Here is a 16599-nt window from a genome sequence, read left to right as displayed (position 1 = left end):
CAGACTTGGTTTTCCCAACACAGATGATGGGGAATGACTCCTGTGGAGGCAGTTTGCTTCAGTGTACAGCCAAATCAGTGATTGGTATTCCACACATTGGGTACCATGACAGTACGTTCATGATATCCCATGTAGCTTGATTTAGTGGCTATGAATCTTAGGGCAAAGCAAAAAAGAATAAGAGAAAAAGAGAGAGGTATGGTAATTCTTACTGAAAATAAATATATAATTTCTATTGAGATGAACAATATTCAACTTTGGATTCAGGTCATCTGGAAGCCAGGATATGGGTCACAATTAGTAGCCTGAATGTAAGTTATCAGTGCAGTTCCAACCCCATTAATCAAAAGCAGGAGGTAATGTGGCACTCTGTCCCCAATGGACCCTAGATTCCCTCCAGCACACAGATCTGCTTTCTCTAGACTTTGCTTCTCTTCTTCATTCCCAAAGATGGCAGCATTCACATTCTGAGCAGCGGTGGAGGAAGAGACCTAGAAGCAGAGGGCAAAAAAAACATTCATGACTTCCAACTCTAGAAAACCTCCCAGAAGCTAACACAATGACACTCTGATTTATAGCTCAAGACTGATCTTAGTCACATGCTCAAACCTAGCTTCAAGAGAGGCTGTGATACATAGTGTTCTATATAGTCTTCAGTCTGTATAACACAGTGCCTATCTAAAAATGCTATCATCAGGAAGAAATGGAATTCATGAATAATTCATATTCTTTACAGGAATGAAAACTGATTTTTGTTGTAGTTAGCCATGTCAGTAGTATAGTGAGATTTGAGGTACAGTAGCAATCAAAATAGAGCTGAGCATGTTTTCACTCAATGGAACAGGCCAGTATACCTTTACTTTGTACCTTGGGGCATAGTCCAAGCATTTGCAGCAGAAATAGAAATTCATACATGCTTTCATCCATAAAATAATTTGTAGAATCATTCAACAGCTATTTATTGAGCTGCCATGTTTCAAGCTCAGTTAGACCATAAAGGGATGGCAGTGGTGACCCCAGAAAGTCCTTTCCATCATATAACTGACATTCTATAAGGGGGCACATTAACAATGTAATAAACAAATGCATACATAAAAATTCAGTGATAAAAACCCTTAAAAAACATAAAACAAAGTAAGACACTGTAAAGTCATAGAAGATGGTATTTCAGATGAGGGTGAAGGAAGGTGTCACTGATTGACATAGAAGCAGAGGCCTGAATGAACTGAAATGGGAATTCTGTGAATATCTGGCAGAAGAGCATTCTAGATGATGGGAACCACAAGGACCAGCAAGGAGGCGGGGTGACAGGCAGAGTGTGGAGATGGGATCAGAGGAGCCTGTGAGGGGCAGGTGGTGTCGACCCCCACAGGCTACTGGCAGAATTTGGATTTAGTACTGAGTGCCATGGGAAGCCTGGAAGGTGCTCAGCTGAGGAATGAGCTGACTATGTTTACAAGAATTGTTCTTGCTGCTCAAGAGGTGGGTGGTGGGGTTAGGAGGACTGGGCAAGATGGTGGTCTACACTAGAGGTAGTAACACATGGCCAGGTTCTGGGATTTATGATGAAAAGTGATAGAGACAGGTCTCACTGTAGATGGGATGTGAAGAATAAGAGAAAACTAAGTTCTATAGGTTTTTGTTTTAGGCCTGCAACTGGAAAAATGGGGTTGCCATTTACAGAAGGAGAATTCTGGGGAAGGAACAGGTGGGGAGGGTGTGGAATCAAGGTCTCCATTCTGGACATCTGAGCCACGCGTGTGCATACTTGACATCCGGGAGGTGGGGCTTCACGGAAATAGGGAGCATGTGAGCAGGGGACTCATGGGAGGAGTTAGGGGTGGGGTCGTAACTTGGGAAATTCAGCCTATGGGTGGTATTTGAACCGGGAGGGCGGGACAAATTCACCTAAGGAGTGAGTGTGGAGAGGGAAGACTCTGAAAACTCAAGTCTTCAGTCTTTGTTGTCGCTGTGAAGTGGAAGCTTTTTACTCTGCCAAATACAAGTTCCTTTCCCTTCCTGCATCTCAGGACCTTCAAGTGGCCAGAACATCTCAAACCTTCAAAGTCCTGTTGCCAGAGAAAGGCTGCTGTCATGGCAATGAATATTTACTCGCCCTTTATCCTGTACACCCTGTGATTCTTTTTTTTGAACCAAATTCCCTTTAATTTTAATGCTCTATCACCTATTACTTTGAAAAAGTAGAAGGATTTTAAGTATTTCATGCTAACTTAAAAGAAAAGTTTTCTCCCCTCAGTCCTTATCATTCTTGCAAAATACCATGTAGTAGATGTGAACAGAGCATTGATGAGAGAATTTGCATCATCCCAGGGGGAGGAGGTGAGGGCACAGAAGGAGAAGGGATATGAGAGGCATCACACAAAATCGAATTCCAGAGGAAGACACCATTATCTACCCATAGAAATAGTTTATAATTAACAAAACTTTTAGATATTTTTTGGGGGGTGAGAATCTCTGCTGGTTTTTTCCTGTCAGAAAATGTGCCTCCTTACCTCTGCTTGCACCACCCATAAGCAATAAACTGACTGGGAAAAAAAAAAACAGAAAGGAGAAGGACCTTGTTTTGAGTCAGCCTTTTCCATTTGCTGTAACAATACACTTGATTAAAGTGCTAAAGTCAAAAATTATCACTAAAGAAGTCTAGTGTTTCTTTTGCCTCATGACAGGGGAGAGTCATGTTTGAGTGAGTATAGAAATCAGTTTGCTTGTATGTTAAAAATAAATGGCTTTGGGATGAGAAAGTTAATTGACTAAAATTGGTCATGTTACACAAACATCTTGGTGTGCTTAATGGCCCTGAACATGTTTTTGATAGAACAGGCAGGATAAGTGGTTCTAATGAAGAGCTTTTGACCAACCATTACTTTGTCTCATGGCAGTTCTTTCTCCCTTTGATAAGAGGCACGTCCATCTGAATGAGAGTGCCAACATGCCATGGGCTGGAACCCCAGACGCTACAGGTTGAGCACAGCAGTGAGAGTTGGAGCCACTCTGGATTAGAATCTTGGGTGGTGGTGGCATCATGTTCTATGTGCAGGATCATATCACCTACAAGTGAGATCATGTTACTCATTCCTTTCCAACCTGATGCCCTTAGTTATACTGAGCACAACCTGCAGTATAATGTTCACTAGGAGTAGCCTCAGCACATGTATACTCTTGTTTGTGATCTTAGGAGAAAGAATTCATTCATCTTCATTAAGTATGATATTGCCTACAGGTTTTTCATAGATGCCCTTTACCATGATAAAGGAAATCCCTTTCTAGTTATAGTTTGTTGAGTGTTTTTTGTTGAATAAAAGGGTGTTGGATTTTGTTAAATACTTTTTCTACACATGTAGAAAGGATGATGTTGAGCTGATCATGTTTTCTTTTTCCTTTATTCTGTTAACATAGTGTATTATATTCATTGGCTTTCAGATATTAAAACAACCTTGCATTTCTTAGATAAATCCCAGTTGGTCATGTCATATAATCCTCTGTGTGTGTGTGACTAGATTAGGTCTGCTAATATTTTGAAAATGATTTTTATATCTGTATTCAGAAGAGATACTGGTCCCTAGCATTGTTTTCTTGTGTCTTTGTCTGATACTGGTATCAGCATGATATTGGCCTCAGAGAATCAGTTAAGAATTGTTCTATCCATTTTATTTTCTGGAAGCATTTGTGAAAAAGTGGTATTAACTCTTCTTTAAGTATTTAGCCATCTGGGTATGAGCTTTATCTGCAAGTAATTTTTGTTTTGGTTTTAAATAGTAACTAAATCTCTTTACTTTCATAAGCCTATTCAGATTTTCTGTTTCTTATTGAGTAACCTTGATAGTTTGTGTCATAAAATCATTTTAACAATGCTCATTCCTGCTTTAATGGGCATCTGTTATCCATTCTACTAAAGCAAATGCAGATAGTCAATGGAATTAGTACCACCAGTTTCCTTTCTCAGCTCCCTGGCCCCGCCACTTAGTAGATTCCAATATTTGAGGAAAAGCAGAGTAGTGGTCATCAGATATATCCAGAAACACACATAACCGGCTCATCTTCAATGTTCTTCACTGTATCCAATGGGTTATTGTAAAATGAGAGAGCCAAGTGTTAGTACCCTTATTATTTTCTCAGGCCATAATATGTCTGTTGGACCTGACTGCAGAATGCCCAGAGTGTCTGTCATCTGACTTCAGAATGAACAATTAATTATTCATAAAAATGCATTTTAGTTAACAAGAGCCTGTGAAAGTCACTGTAGTATAAAAATCTGTTATGTAACCTCTGATTCACAGAACTCATATGATTTGCAAGTAGATTAATGCATCAACATTATCACTGACTCTGTTGAGAAGTGTGTAATTGAAGGCCTGTATACTCCATAATCACTTATCCATTCATAAGCAAATTCAGATATGGCATAATCTATGGATAAGTAGATATTGGCTCAATACTTCTAACAAAACTCAATGGTTTTGCTCTTTTTCAAAGGAAAAACTTTGGAGAAGTAGCTGACTCTAATTCTTCCTAGGTTTCCATGTAACCACTATATCATAGTACCCAGAAAAAACTTTATCCAGCTAGTGGCTTAGAGTCCATTAAAGAAAACAGAAATTGCCTCAGGTTCAACAAGGGACTTTAATAAGGTGAGATACTTACAGAATGAGGGAAAAGTTGAGAAACCAAGCAGGGATAGGAAAGCCACTGAGAGATTAGCAAGATTAACAAGAGGAACCTGTTACCACCCCTAGGTTTGTGGGGACAACAGACGGAGGTGCTGTTACCAGAAACCCAGGCTGCTGGACTTTTCTGCAGATGCTAGAACTTGACAGGCCTCCCTGATACCAAGGCAGGACAGGCTGCCTGACAGGAATCTGAAACCACAGAAAAGGCAGGAATTGCAGCTCACTGAGAAAAGGGCTGCTGTATAGAGTTAAAAAGAGAAATGCCCAGGCTTCTTCCTCTCCCTAGGACTTCACACTGGCCAAACCTAGTTAGAAGCAGTTGGGAGAGTCTGGGAAATGGAGTTTTTAGGAGAAGGGGCAGACCTGTGTTGGAAAACAAACAGAATACCAGCACACTTAGTGGCAAATTTTCCCCAATTTGTTAAATTACATCAACCGCTAAAGGCGAGAAGCTCTGAGAACAGCAAGCAGAACAAATATAAAGAAAACCACATGTGGTGTATTATAATCAAACTGCTGAAGGCAAAGAAAAAAAAGAAAAACTTAAATGCAGTCAGAGGAAAAAAGACTTTGCATACAAGAGATTAATGACGGAAATGATGGCTGACTTCAGAAATGATGGAGAGCAACAGAAGACAATTGAACATCTTTAAACTACTGATATTAACATAGTCAGTCATGAAATACATATTCAGTAAAAGTATTCCTTATGAAGATGAGGTGAAAGAAAGACATTTTGCAATTGAAAGAAAGAGGAATTTTGTCACCAGCAAACCTACAGGACAAGAAATGCTAATGGAAGTTCCCCAGGTTGAGCTGAAATGATACCAAAAGCAAACTTCAGTCTGCAGGAGGGAAGAAGTGCATTGGACGTGCTTACTCTGTGAATGAATATAGAAGACTTCTATGTCTATATTTTATAATCTTTCTAAAACACTGCTGGTTATATAATGCAAAAATAGTAACACACTAAGAATCCTAATAGAAGGAGAATGGGATTCTATTGTTGTAAGAATCTTACATATTTTTTTTGAAGTGGCATATTAATAATGCTAAATAATTTCTGATAAGAAGGTTTATTCTTAAGAAACCACTAAAAAATTATAAAGAAGTCCAGCTAAAAATCTCATAAAGAAAATAAAAAGTACTCTGCAAATATGGAATTATTTGTTATCATTACAAGGAATGTACCTACACTAAGTTTAGGAGATCTAGCTGAAACTAAGCAGAGCAACAGAGACATGAGACAAATAGAAAACAAAAAGATGATAGACTTAATAATTGTTTAAATAAACAACATCAACAAAGGTAATGGGCCACACCACACAAACCAGAGCAGTGGGACGGACCGACAAAAGATGGTGAGATATAGGGTAAAAATCAAACACGTGACTAAATGTGAAAGACTAAACACTCCAAAGAAAAGCATGATGAAGCCATGTACTGTCTACAAGAGACACTCTTTAATACAAAAGGAAGTTAGGTCTAAATTAAAAGGGTGGAAAACATATATAAACAGGAAGCAAGAGAAAGCTACTGCACACATATAAATATCAGACAAAGCAGACATGGAGCAAGAAGTATTAACAGATACAATGACCTGTTAGTCATTGTTTGGAAGGGTCAGCTCATCGTGAAGCACAAAATTATAAAATGTGCATGGCCCTAAAACAGAGCTATAAAACACATGAAAGGAAATGAAATTGTCAAAACCAAAGAGATTTAGACAAATCTATAACCATAATTAGATTTTTAATATCCCTTTTACATCCCTTACTATGTAAATTAAGATATAGAAAACCTCATAAGATCACCAAGTACCTAGAACTAACTGGCATTCATAGCCCACTAAACCCAGCTGTAAAATACATGTTCTTTTAAATGGCACATCATGGAACATTGACCAAAATATAAATATACTAACTAGACCATAAAAGCATCTCAACAAATTTGAGAAGATCGAATTGAATTTGAAAAGATGAAAATCTCAGTCTGATATCTAACCATATCAAAATCAAATTAGAAATAAAAAACAATAGAATATCTAGAAATATATCCAAAGAGTTTAATATTAGACTATTGGCTTTTGAATAACCTACAAGTCAAATAAGAAATTACAAGAGAAATTAGAAAATGTTTTGAGTTTCAGAATACAATATATCAAAATGTGTGGGATAGAGCTAAAAGCAGTAATTTAGAGAGGAATTTATAGTTTCAAAACACTTGCATTAGAGAAGAAAAGGTTAAAATTTGTTGTCTAAATTTCCAAATTAGGAAGTCAGAAAAAGATGAGGAAATCAAGTAAGCAGAAAGGAATAAATACTAAAGAAGAAAGAAGAAAACAATAAAATAGAAAACAGCGAACAAAGAAAATTAATAAAGTCAGTCAGTTTTTTGAAAAAGTTAAAAAAAAACTCCTAAACTGCTAGCAAGACTGACCAAGAGAGAAAATCAGACAGTCACAAGACACCCATGTAGGGAATAAATCACTACAGATGCTATAGACATTCAAGGAGAAATATGGAATGTTATAAATTACTCAAGGCCAAAAGATTTCGATATAATGGGAAAATACCTTGAAAATATGATGTACCAAAATTGACACATAATGGAATAAAACATTGAAATGCATCTGTATCTATTAAATTTATTACATTAAAAAAAAAATCTTCCCACAAAGGAGACTTCATGCCCCAGTGGTTTCTTTGTGAATTGTACTATAAATTTTAAGAAAATAAGATGGGAGGATCTAGTCAAATATTAACAAATGTCATAATTATGAATGGATAAAAATGCTCTATTCACGGAAAGAGGCTCAAAGATTGAGGTTCAAACCAAAGGCCATGCCTGCACTAGGTACAGAGATCTAGCTAAAATTAAAAGGCAGGGAAAGGTCAGAAATAAAGGATAGAAAATAGCTATTCCAGGAAATAGCTTACAGAAAAAGAAAGCTGAAGTAATATAAATTTCTGACAATGTGGAGTCCCAATGAAAGGCAATCAGCATGTGAAAAAGAAAGACTTATGGTACAGTCACCAAGAAAATTGAATAGTTATAAACATATATTCCTGCTTCTCTTTGAAATAAATAGAGAAACTATTAAAGTGTTCAGATAGATTGACAAACCCACAATCGTAGTGGGACCTGTTAATACATTCTAAAATTAACAGATCAAATTGAGCCGGTATGTCAGCCCATTGGGGATTTGACTAACTCATCAGGGACTGACAAGAGATCTATTTAGAGAATATGCTTTGTTTCCAGCAAAAAAAAAGTATCATTTTCAGAAATCTCTCTGACACAGTAGAAATGGAATATATTTCTCACACCCCAGAAGAACAAGTAGTTGTCAAAGTAGAAATAATAGAGACCACAATCTCTAGTTGATTCCTAATGAAATTAGGAATAGCAAAGACCAAAAATAGTTCCTTCTGAAATCTATAAATTAGTCTTCTGAATTACCCTTGTGTTAAAAGAAAATGCAAATTGAAATTAGAGGCTTTTTAGAAAAGAATGACAATGAGTTGCTGTAAATCAAAAGCTGTGGAATTTAGCTAAAGCAGTAATTATAGGAATATGTATGTCTTTACATGAATTTCTTAGAAAATATGAAAGATTGGCAATAAATGGCTACCAAGGAAAAGAATAATAGTTTAAAGAAGGAGGAAGGGATTTGTTAAAGTTAAATCAGAAACTAATAATATAGGAAAATATTAGAAAGCATAGACATTAATAATAAACCAAGAGCTCATTCTTTGAGAAGATCAATAAACATGCAAAGCTTTAAGTCTGATTTAGAGAGAAAGAGGAAAAGAATATTAAGGACAAGAAGAAATTGCTTCAAATATGAAGACTTTAAATCACAAGAAAATATGATATTTTCTTGTAGAATCTTGTAGAATATTTGACATTCAAAAATCTAAATGAAATGGGTAATTTTCTAGGAAAATGATCAAAATTGATAGAAGAAACAGAACAGTAAACATGACAAATATCTGACCTGTCCACTCCTAAAAACAGAACCTGAGGCAGGAATGCAATCACATGGACATAAACCCCACCACACCATTAAAAATAAGTGCAAGTTTAGGCAAGTTTCTCTTTGGTTATATAAGGTATATATATATTTGGTATATATATATATATATATAAGGTATATATATATAAGGTATATATATATATTTGGTTATATAAGGTAATAATAGTAATTACTTTTCAGGATTATGTAAGATAGATCTGAAGCCTTTAGAACAGCACTTGGCACCATATGTAATATTCTATCATAATTTCAGATAGTAAGTATTCTATTCTAATTTCATCACCATCTTGTACCATGAGATGGTTTTATAGTTTAGATTTACCATATCTTCAATAAGAGATCATTCATTCGTTATTTAAACAGCTTCAGCCCCAAGAAAAAGACGTAATGTCTCTGAACTCAGCCTTACGAGGTTGGCATTATCCTGACACCAAAAAGGAGCCAGAAGAGCACAGAGCCGGAGGAGCCCCAGTGGAGCTCTCGTACAGAGACAGACGGGAGAGATGGCCGGGAGTGTCCCGCAGATGGGTCACTGTGTCCCTCCCCAGCCACAGGACGAGGAGCCCTCCATCGCCCTCACATGCCCTTCCCTCCCCACTGCCTGCTGAGCAGGAGGCTCTGGGCGTGTGTGTAGGGGAGGTGATGCGTCTGGTGGCTTCTGACCAGGAACTAAAGACTGTGAAGGAAGGATGTTCTAAGTAGGGAAAGTAAGGACATGTGGTGCTGCATCGAGAGCCACTCAAAACAGAGGTGATGTCTTACTCATCTTGTGTCCTTACAGCCTGGCATGGGCCTGCTACACAAGACTAGTCAAACATCTAGGTATATTTGGTGTACAGACACCTTCCTACCAGAGACTTACTGTTATTCATAGAATGTGAACAATACCAGGCCAGGTATTTGAAAGCACTGGGCACCATGCCCAGGAGATCACTCAGTGTCTAATTCTTCAGTGGGTCGAGCTCAAGTATTGGTTTAAAGCCAAATTTCTGCTGATCTTGCTCAACGTGTAATCATCACTCTTACTAGAGTAGGTATCTGAGAGTGTGAACTGAGTGGAACCTTCCCGTCATGGCCTGAGGGGTCTACCCAGTTCGCTGATTGTTTTATTTCCCACCGCACGGGTCTCCTGGCTGTGCGCCCGCTGAGCATTTCGGCTTGCTGCTGATTTGCATCCGAGTCAGCCATTCGCTGTCTGGACAGACAGGTGTTGCGGCTCACAGCGCCAGTATGTGTGGCCAGCCTCCTCGGCATGAGGTTCCCTTGGGGCCTCAGACACCACCTGACCTCTCTGCAGATGTTCCACTGGACTTTCGTCTGTGATTATTCACCATGGTTCAGCTCTTTGGATGCCCTTAGATACCTCTGTCCTTGGATTAAAGAAGTTTGAAGAGACTTTGAATTTGTTAATTATTTAAAGGACCTCTCAGAAATGCACCCAATTCATATAAGTACATCTTTCTACCTGTAACCTGTCAGGAGCAGAACTGTAACTTAGTGGGCACGTTTTCCACAGGATCACAGTGCACTGGCTCAGGCGAGAACGTAAAGGTCATGGCCCAGGAAATCTCTGGGGAACTTCCCCAAACATTCAGTTGCATCAGAATTAAAGGAAATTGAATCTGGTTGGATTGTACTGAGGAGGTTGAGGACTCAGTGTTTCCAAGTGCACAGGAGGAAGATGGGGCATGAGGTCTTAAAGGGCATCAGACGGGGCTGCCAGGACATCAGTGGCAGGGAAGGAGGCACCCAGCGACACAGCCAAGTGCAGACACGGGACTTAGAGCTGCACACTCAAGTCATAAACACTCACTTTTCTTGAATAAAGAACTACTGCTTAAAGGGCAGTTTCAATGAGGGATGGCAAGTTGATCAGGTGCAACTATGGACACACTTTTCTATGGACATATTTTTGGTTTGTTTTACCTCCATTTTCATTATTCAAAAAATTAGTGAGCATTGAAGTCCTCACTCAATGAAGTCCTAGTTAAGCCAAAAACATTACTGATGGCTTTTCAGAATAATAGAAACTGTCCCCGCACTAACCTGTTCCTTTCTGTTTCCTGGTAGAACATCTGTCCTCGGGATTTCCTTTGGAGCCGCGTTCCTGTCACTTGCCTTTATCCTTTTTGTCTGCTTTGCTGGGCAGCTTTTGGTAGGTACTTCAAATTTGGAACTTCTCTGAAAACTGTGCTCATTGAATGAAAGTTGGTTTCTTAGTTAAAAGAGGAAACTGGTTGATTTCAAGATCCCACCCAGTACAGCAATATGGCCTGCCCTGTCAACGGCCCAGAATATAAACTGAGGCAGTGCATGTGCAATCATCTCCTCTAAGTTTTCAGAGTGCTTAAAACTACAAATCTGAGGCTTTTAATGTAAAGGGAAAATAAATTTAAACCAAATATGTATTTTATATCCACTTTTCAGATATAAAATTTGGAACATTTTACAATAGACAATGTAAAAACATATTTTATTAGTGTTTTAATTTAAGCCAATCATTGTAAACTCTTACAGTTTAAAGGCTAGTCTGGATATAAGAATTAAGTCAGTGTATTCTTGAATCTAAAGTAATTGTTGTCGGCAGGCCCCAGCTCTGTGAGAGTATCTTAGGAAAGCCAGTAATGGGATAAAACCCCCAAAGAAGGCATTGTTTCATTTTGTTCATTGGAGATGAGTTGACACAGGAGAGGCCACTCTGAGCCAGGTTTCCCACAGAGTTCATCCTCAGGAGATGCTTCAGAGACTGTTTGAATCCAAATTGCACTATTACAATCATTTTTATACAGAGTTAATAGAAATAAGCTTTAAAATATTTACCACTAAATGCATTTTATGTGGTATCTGAGGTTATAGGAAGTTTCAGGTTTTTCACATTTTTACAAATTTAAATCATGATCTTTCTTCCCATTGGACTTCAACAAGTCCGTTTAAATGGCACAGCTGAGGAGGCAGGCCTAGAGTGAAGGCTTCCCCTCACTACTGTCAGGATGGAGCTGCACCTGTGTGGGTGCACCCTGGCTTCTGGGAAAGTGCTCGCCTCAGTCAGCATGGTTTCACACTCTTCTTCATTGTGATCTCATTTTGCTTTGCAAAAGGCATGCTACTACTGCTGCCAGTGTCATACACGGCCATCATGACCTCTTAAAACCCTGTCCTCTCATCAGAGGCTCCCAGACACAGCAGTCCTGGAGCCCCAGCCACCCACTGCATCCCAGTCTGATGTGTTGAAATCTTTTGGCCAAAAAGGGTTAAGATCCCGAAGTGTGTGTCTGCCTCTGGCCAAGGGACACCCTGCCTCCCCTGCCTTGTACCTGTGCAAACTTCTATGGGTTGCAGCTGCTATCGCATAGTTTAGATGTTTCAAATTGGATTGGACACTCTCTCCAAAGAGGGACTATGATTTCTGGTTTCCTCGAATGCACACACGGTATCTGTTAAAAATCCCCTGAATACATTGTAACTTGTGGAGGAGAGAGGACTGGGTAGATACTGAAACATGGGAATCCATGTCAAGCTCTAAAATGCGAATATGCACGGAAGCCTGGTTCTCCACTTGAGATTTTCCTCGGGTGGAAAAGCACATGGGCTCCCCATTCAGTCTTTCTGGCTCTAGAAAGGCTTCTGCAGCCCAGTTTTCAGGTTTTTAGAATAGGAACTATCATTTGTGGTTCCGTTGGAAATCCAAAGCTTGTTCTAATTAAAGCAGCTTATTGCATTGTGCCTAAGTATCCATATTTCTTGTTTTCTCTCCCCAGGGGGTGGGAGGAGCACAGTATATATTTAGGTTTCCAGCTGACTTTCTTCTTTCCACTGTCTAAATTGCTATAGGAAAAAAAACAACAGAGCTGGAGGCTGAAAAGATTCTCCAGAGCAACTTGTCTGCTCTTGAGGGAATGTTCTGCTCTTACATAATGCCTTCACCTCAGCCTTGGTATGACATGACCTCGTCCCTGAACCTCCCACAGCCCCCCTTGGTCCCTCCTGTGCCCAGCCTGTGGTCCCTCAGGGCAAGCAAGATCCGCCTTGCACGGTGCCTGGTTCCTCCGGCTCCTGGGGGCTTCCTGAGACCCTGACGCCCACACACCAAATGCTAGACAGTTCTTTTTAACTCTACGTTGTCTCAAAGACAACCTTTTAAGGCTGCAAATGAACTAGTGCCTGCATCCTCCTTGCAAGAAGCCTGCATTTTGCCAAAGCGGTCAGGAGACTAGACTGGAGCACATCTGCTCTCTCCTAACTTAAATCAGTAGGATCTGTGAACGCATCTCCACCCAGTGGCCAGCTCTAATCCTCGGTCCCCACGGAATCCTGATAAAAACCAAGAAGGGATTTTTCTCATTCCAACAGAGATTCTTTTTCCTGTTTAAACCATTCTAACTCTTAACATCAAACATGGTTTAACTCTCAACATCGAACTTACCAAGGCAGCCCACCTAAGAAGGCTTCCGGCTTGTTCTCCCTTCTCCCCTCCAAAGTCGGTCAGAAACAGTGTATGTCACAAATACCGCACAGAAGCCCTGGAGAAGTATCTCTACATCCCAACTGCTCATCCCCTGGCTCTTGAAAATCTACCAAATGTATGAGCTTTTGTCATATTTGCTTTTATTTATGGATTAAATACTGAGTTGATGAAAGAGTACTTAAGATCCCAGACTCCGCTTCTGTCCACATAAATTAACCTGGAAATTTAAACACCAAAGGCAGCATTGCTGCTAACAGTATCTGTACTGAATTCTCTGTACAAGGAATTAAAGTAAAACATGTCTCTGAAGGATGCTGAGGGAAGGTAAGCCTGGCTGACACTCTTCTTCCACCAACCTTCCCTTTGCTGCTCTCCATTACACGAAAAGAGCACAGAAGTAAGTAAAGTGATGGGTCGCTGCGCAGCTGGGTGTGCTGAAAAGGCAGAGACACACGAAGCTGGGCCCCAAGTAAGACTCATAATGAAATGCAATTTGTCTTCCTCTTGATGGAGAAGTCATAGATATTTCATTCAGCGACATATTCTGAACATGTCAGAGGAATTATTCATTCCGGTCGTTATTATGAGAAGCCTCGAGCAGTGCCGTCTGCCCCCCGTGAGACCCCGGCCGAAGCGGGCCCCCCAGCAGTGCCCCCTCGCCTTCCTCCATGTTGCCCACCTCTAAGTTCTCGCCCATGACGGGGTGCTCTGTGAGTGCTCACCTTCCGAGGAACTTCCCCAGATGCCGTACCAGCCCCTGTGAGGGGCCCTTTCTGAGCACCGTGGGACGTAGGGTCCGTACCACATAGTTCAGCACTTGATCACATAATTTAACTCCATTGGTTTGGGTTGGCTTGGTGGTGAGTGTGACTGTTCTTTCCCCTTACATATAGCAGGTTCTTTAGGACAAGAATGTTTTCCACACCTGCTTTCTCTCTCCCAGTGAATCCAGAGGAGTGTGCCCACAGACATGGGGTTAACAAGCATGTGCTCAGTATGCGCTGCTGGACTTCTTTGTCATATCCATGAGGTTCTTTTTGCATTGCCCACTCATCTGGCTCCGTGGAGCGCCTCCCTGGTCTCACCCACACCGCCCTTGCCAGGCATTGCCGGTGTGCTCCAAGCGCTCATCTCTCCTTCTCTGGGTGCCCTGGCGGGGGACAGGTTGTGTGTAAATGTGTGTGTGGACTAGTGAAGCCATGGTGAGGTGGTGACTGCGTCCTGCGGTGCTGAAATTCCCTCTCAAATGCACCGTGATTCCTTGGCTCGGACATGCTTCAGGCTGTCTCCTGGGTTTGGAAATAATAGAACCTTCCTAACCCAACCCTGAAGAGCTGCCCTTTCCACCTCCAGGGCCTGCTGGTCCGGCTGCCTATTTCATATCATTATTTGTGTTCTTTCAGATGGAAAGACATCACTGAGTTCTCTTCAGCCCTGTTTTGTCCATTGTAGCACTTCAGGCACTTGAAACACAAGATAATATTTAACAGCAGTAAGCCTGATATTAAATGTTGGGTTGCATCCAAGCATAACCTCCTGGCACACTGCTCAGAGACGTCCCCAGTCCTCACTCAGACCCCACTTATTCCAAGCTCGCAGCTCTGGATTCAGCTCGGTCGCCACATTCCTGCCCGGAATCCTGGCCAGCTCCTGGCCCTCCGGCGACCTGGCACAGCAGCCCTGTTCTCACTTGTCCCACCTCCTTAGGGGCCTCTGCACTGGTGCCTTCACAAGGCACTTAGCTTTCTACAGCAGGTACTGGATAGCATTTCAGAATTGTAAAACTTGAGAGCTGAACGGGGACCCAGGGACAGCCTTGTGCAGCCCCACATTTTGTGGATGAAGGACCCAGGACTCTGGAGTTGCTGTGCACTTCAGTGAGTCTCCATTTTCTATCATTTAGAAGAAAAGTTCCCCTCCACAAAGTATTCTGCAGGAATGGTAAGCAGAGCTCTTGATGATGGAGATGTGGATGTAATGACTATGTAACTTGCAGAGGTTCCCAGTCCTTGGGTGAGAACCTGCAGAATCAGTATAAACGGCCATGGCGGTGAGACCCCCTGAGTAGTTCTGCATCTCACCCCATCGCAGTTTCCAAATAACAAATATTCTGTTACATTAAAAATGTTGACTTACTCTGCTAGGCATTTGATACATGCTGGCTCATTTATCCTCACAAGAGTCCTTGGAGGGAAGGCCCATTCTACAGTTCACAAAACAGAGGCTCACAGATGCCATATGACTTTCCCTGTGGTGTATGGACAGTAGGTTGTAGAGCCAGGATTGGAATCAGGCTTGTAATTAATTGGAGGCAGGCTCCAGAGGGTGCCAGGATGTGTGTGCAGAGAGCCACCAGCAGCACCCAGCACTAAGCAGGGGGGTCCCTGTCACAGTCATTGGCCAGCGTGACCCTGAGGTTGTCTTGTGGCAACTGCTGAGCATCTGTTGGTCAGGATCACATCGGTAAGTCAAGATACCCTTTCACAGAATCTCATCTGTTTTTCCTAGTCTCCCAATATGCATTACTCAGCTGTTGGTCCAGTTTATTTAAAATTGGATTCTGGGAAAAGTATAACTGCATCTTAAAAAATGTTTGCTGTAATGTGGGGGGAAAAAGTTAATTTATGAGTGGATTTAGACTCTAAAATATTATAGCAAGAAAGTACCCATAATAACAATACCTTGCAAAATGTTTTCACATATGAGAGCCCTTCAAAGTGTTTTCATATATTTTATTTGATAATCAAAACAATCCTTTTTCTCTAAGTGGAAGTTTAAATATAAAATAAGAGATATAAGTTCACATTTTCATTGCAATGAGCAATAAAGGATAATAATAATTGTCATAGTAGTAATAATAGTAACAAATAATAACAATGTAATAAATAATATTAAGTAGTAATAATAACAATAATAAGTAATAATAAAAGGGTACATTTACTTCCAGATTTAACTTCCTAAACTATCTGGAGTGGACTTACATCTCTGTAAAAAAGGGAGTAATCTAACCAAAATACCACCAAAAACACCCTAAAAATCATCTTTTAGAACAAGTATGCCAGACATAGCAAATGAAAGTGCTAGAAAATGTCAGAAGAAATTTTTCTCTCCATGTGGTTGCCTTGTGCCTTGAATAGTAGAGATAATATGATGCCAGCCCACCAACCTTGTCCCAGGCAGAGGTGAAAGCATGCATACAGAGATCGCTCTGAGGAAGGAAAGTAGGTCACACACCAGCCGATAGAAAAGCTTTCTACACCACAGGGGTGTTTTTCTCTTGGAGCTTATTTTCTCTAATGTCAGTGTAACTCTAGCAGCTTTCTCTGGGTTAGTATTGTCCCAGTGTCCTTTTTTCCATCTTTTTATTCAGCTTTTCCTTGTCATTCTGTAGGTTTTACGTGTGTCTC

General features: G+C 40.6%; 1 protein-coding gene across 3 annotated transcripts in view; it reads left to right on the top strand.

Annotated features, from left to right (window-relative positions):
• Window positions 1-16599, top strand: part of ADCY2 (adenylate cyclase 2) — a 415414-nt gene that overhangs the window by 335424 nt on the left and 63391 nt on the right. For all 3 annotated transcript variants that reach the window (XR_005027034.2, XM_036896715.2, XM_036896714.2), the window contains exon 15: window positions 10798-10882. Coding sequence is in view for 2 of the 3 variants with exons in the window: in XM_036896715.2 (XP_036752610.2) it covers window positions 10798-10882 (85 nt within the window). In the remaining variant the exon portion in view is untranslated. The remainder of the gene's footprint in view (window positions 1-10797; window positions 10883-16599) is intronic.

This window comes from Manis pentadactyla, chromosome 2, assembly GCF_030020395.1.
Source record: "Manis pentadactyla isolate mManPen7 chromosome 2, mManPen7.hap1, whole genome shotgun sequence".
NCBI lineage: Eukaryota > Metazoa > Chordata > Mammalia > Pholidota > Manidae > Manis > Manis pentadactyla.
This window is presented reverse-complemented; position numbering and strand designations above follow the sequence as displayed.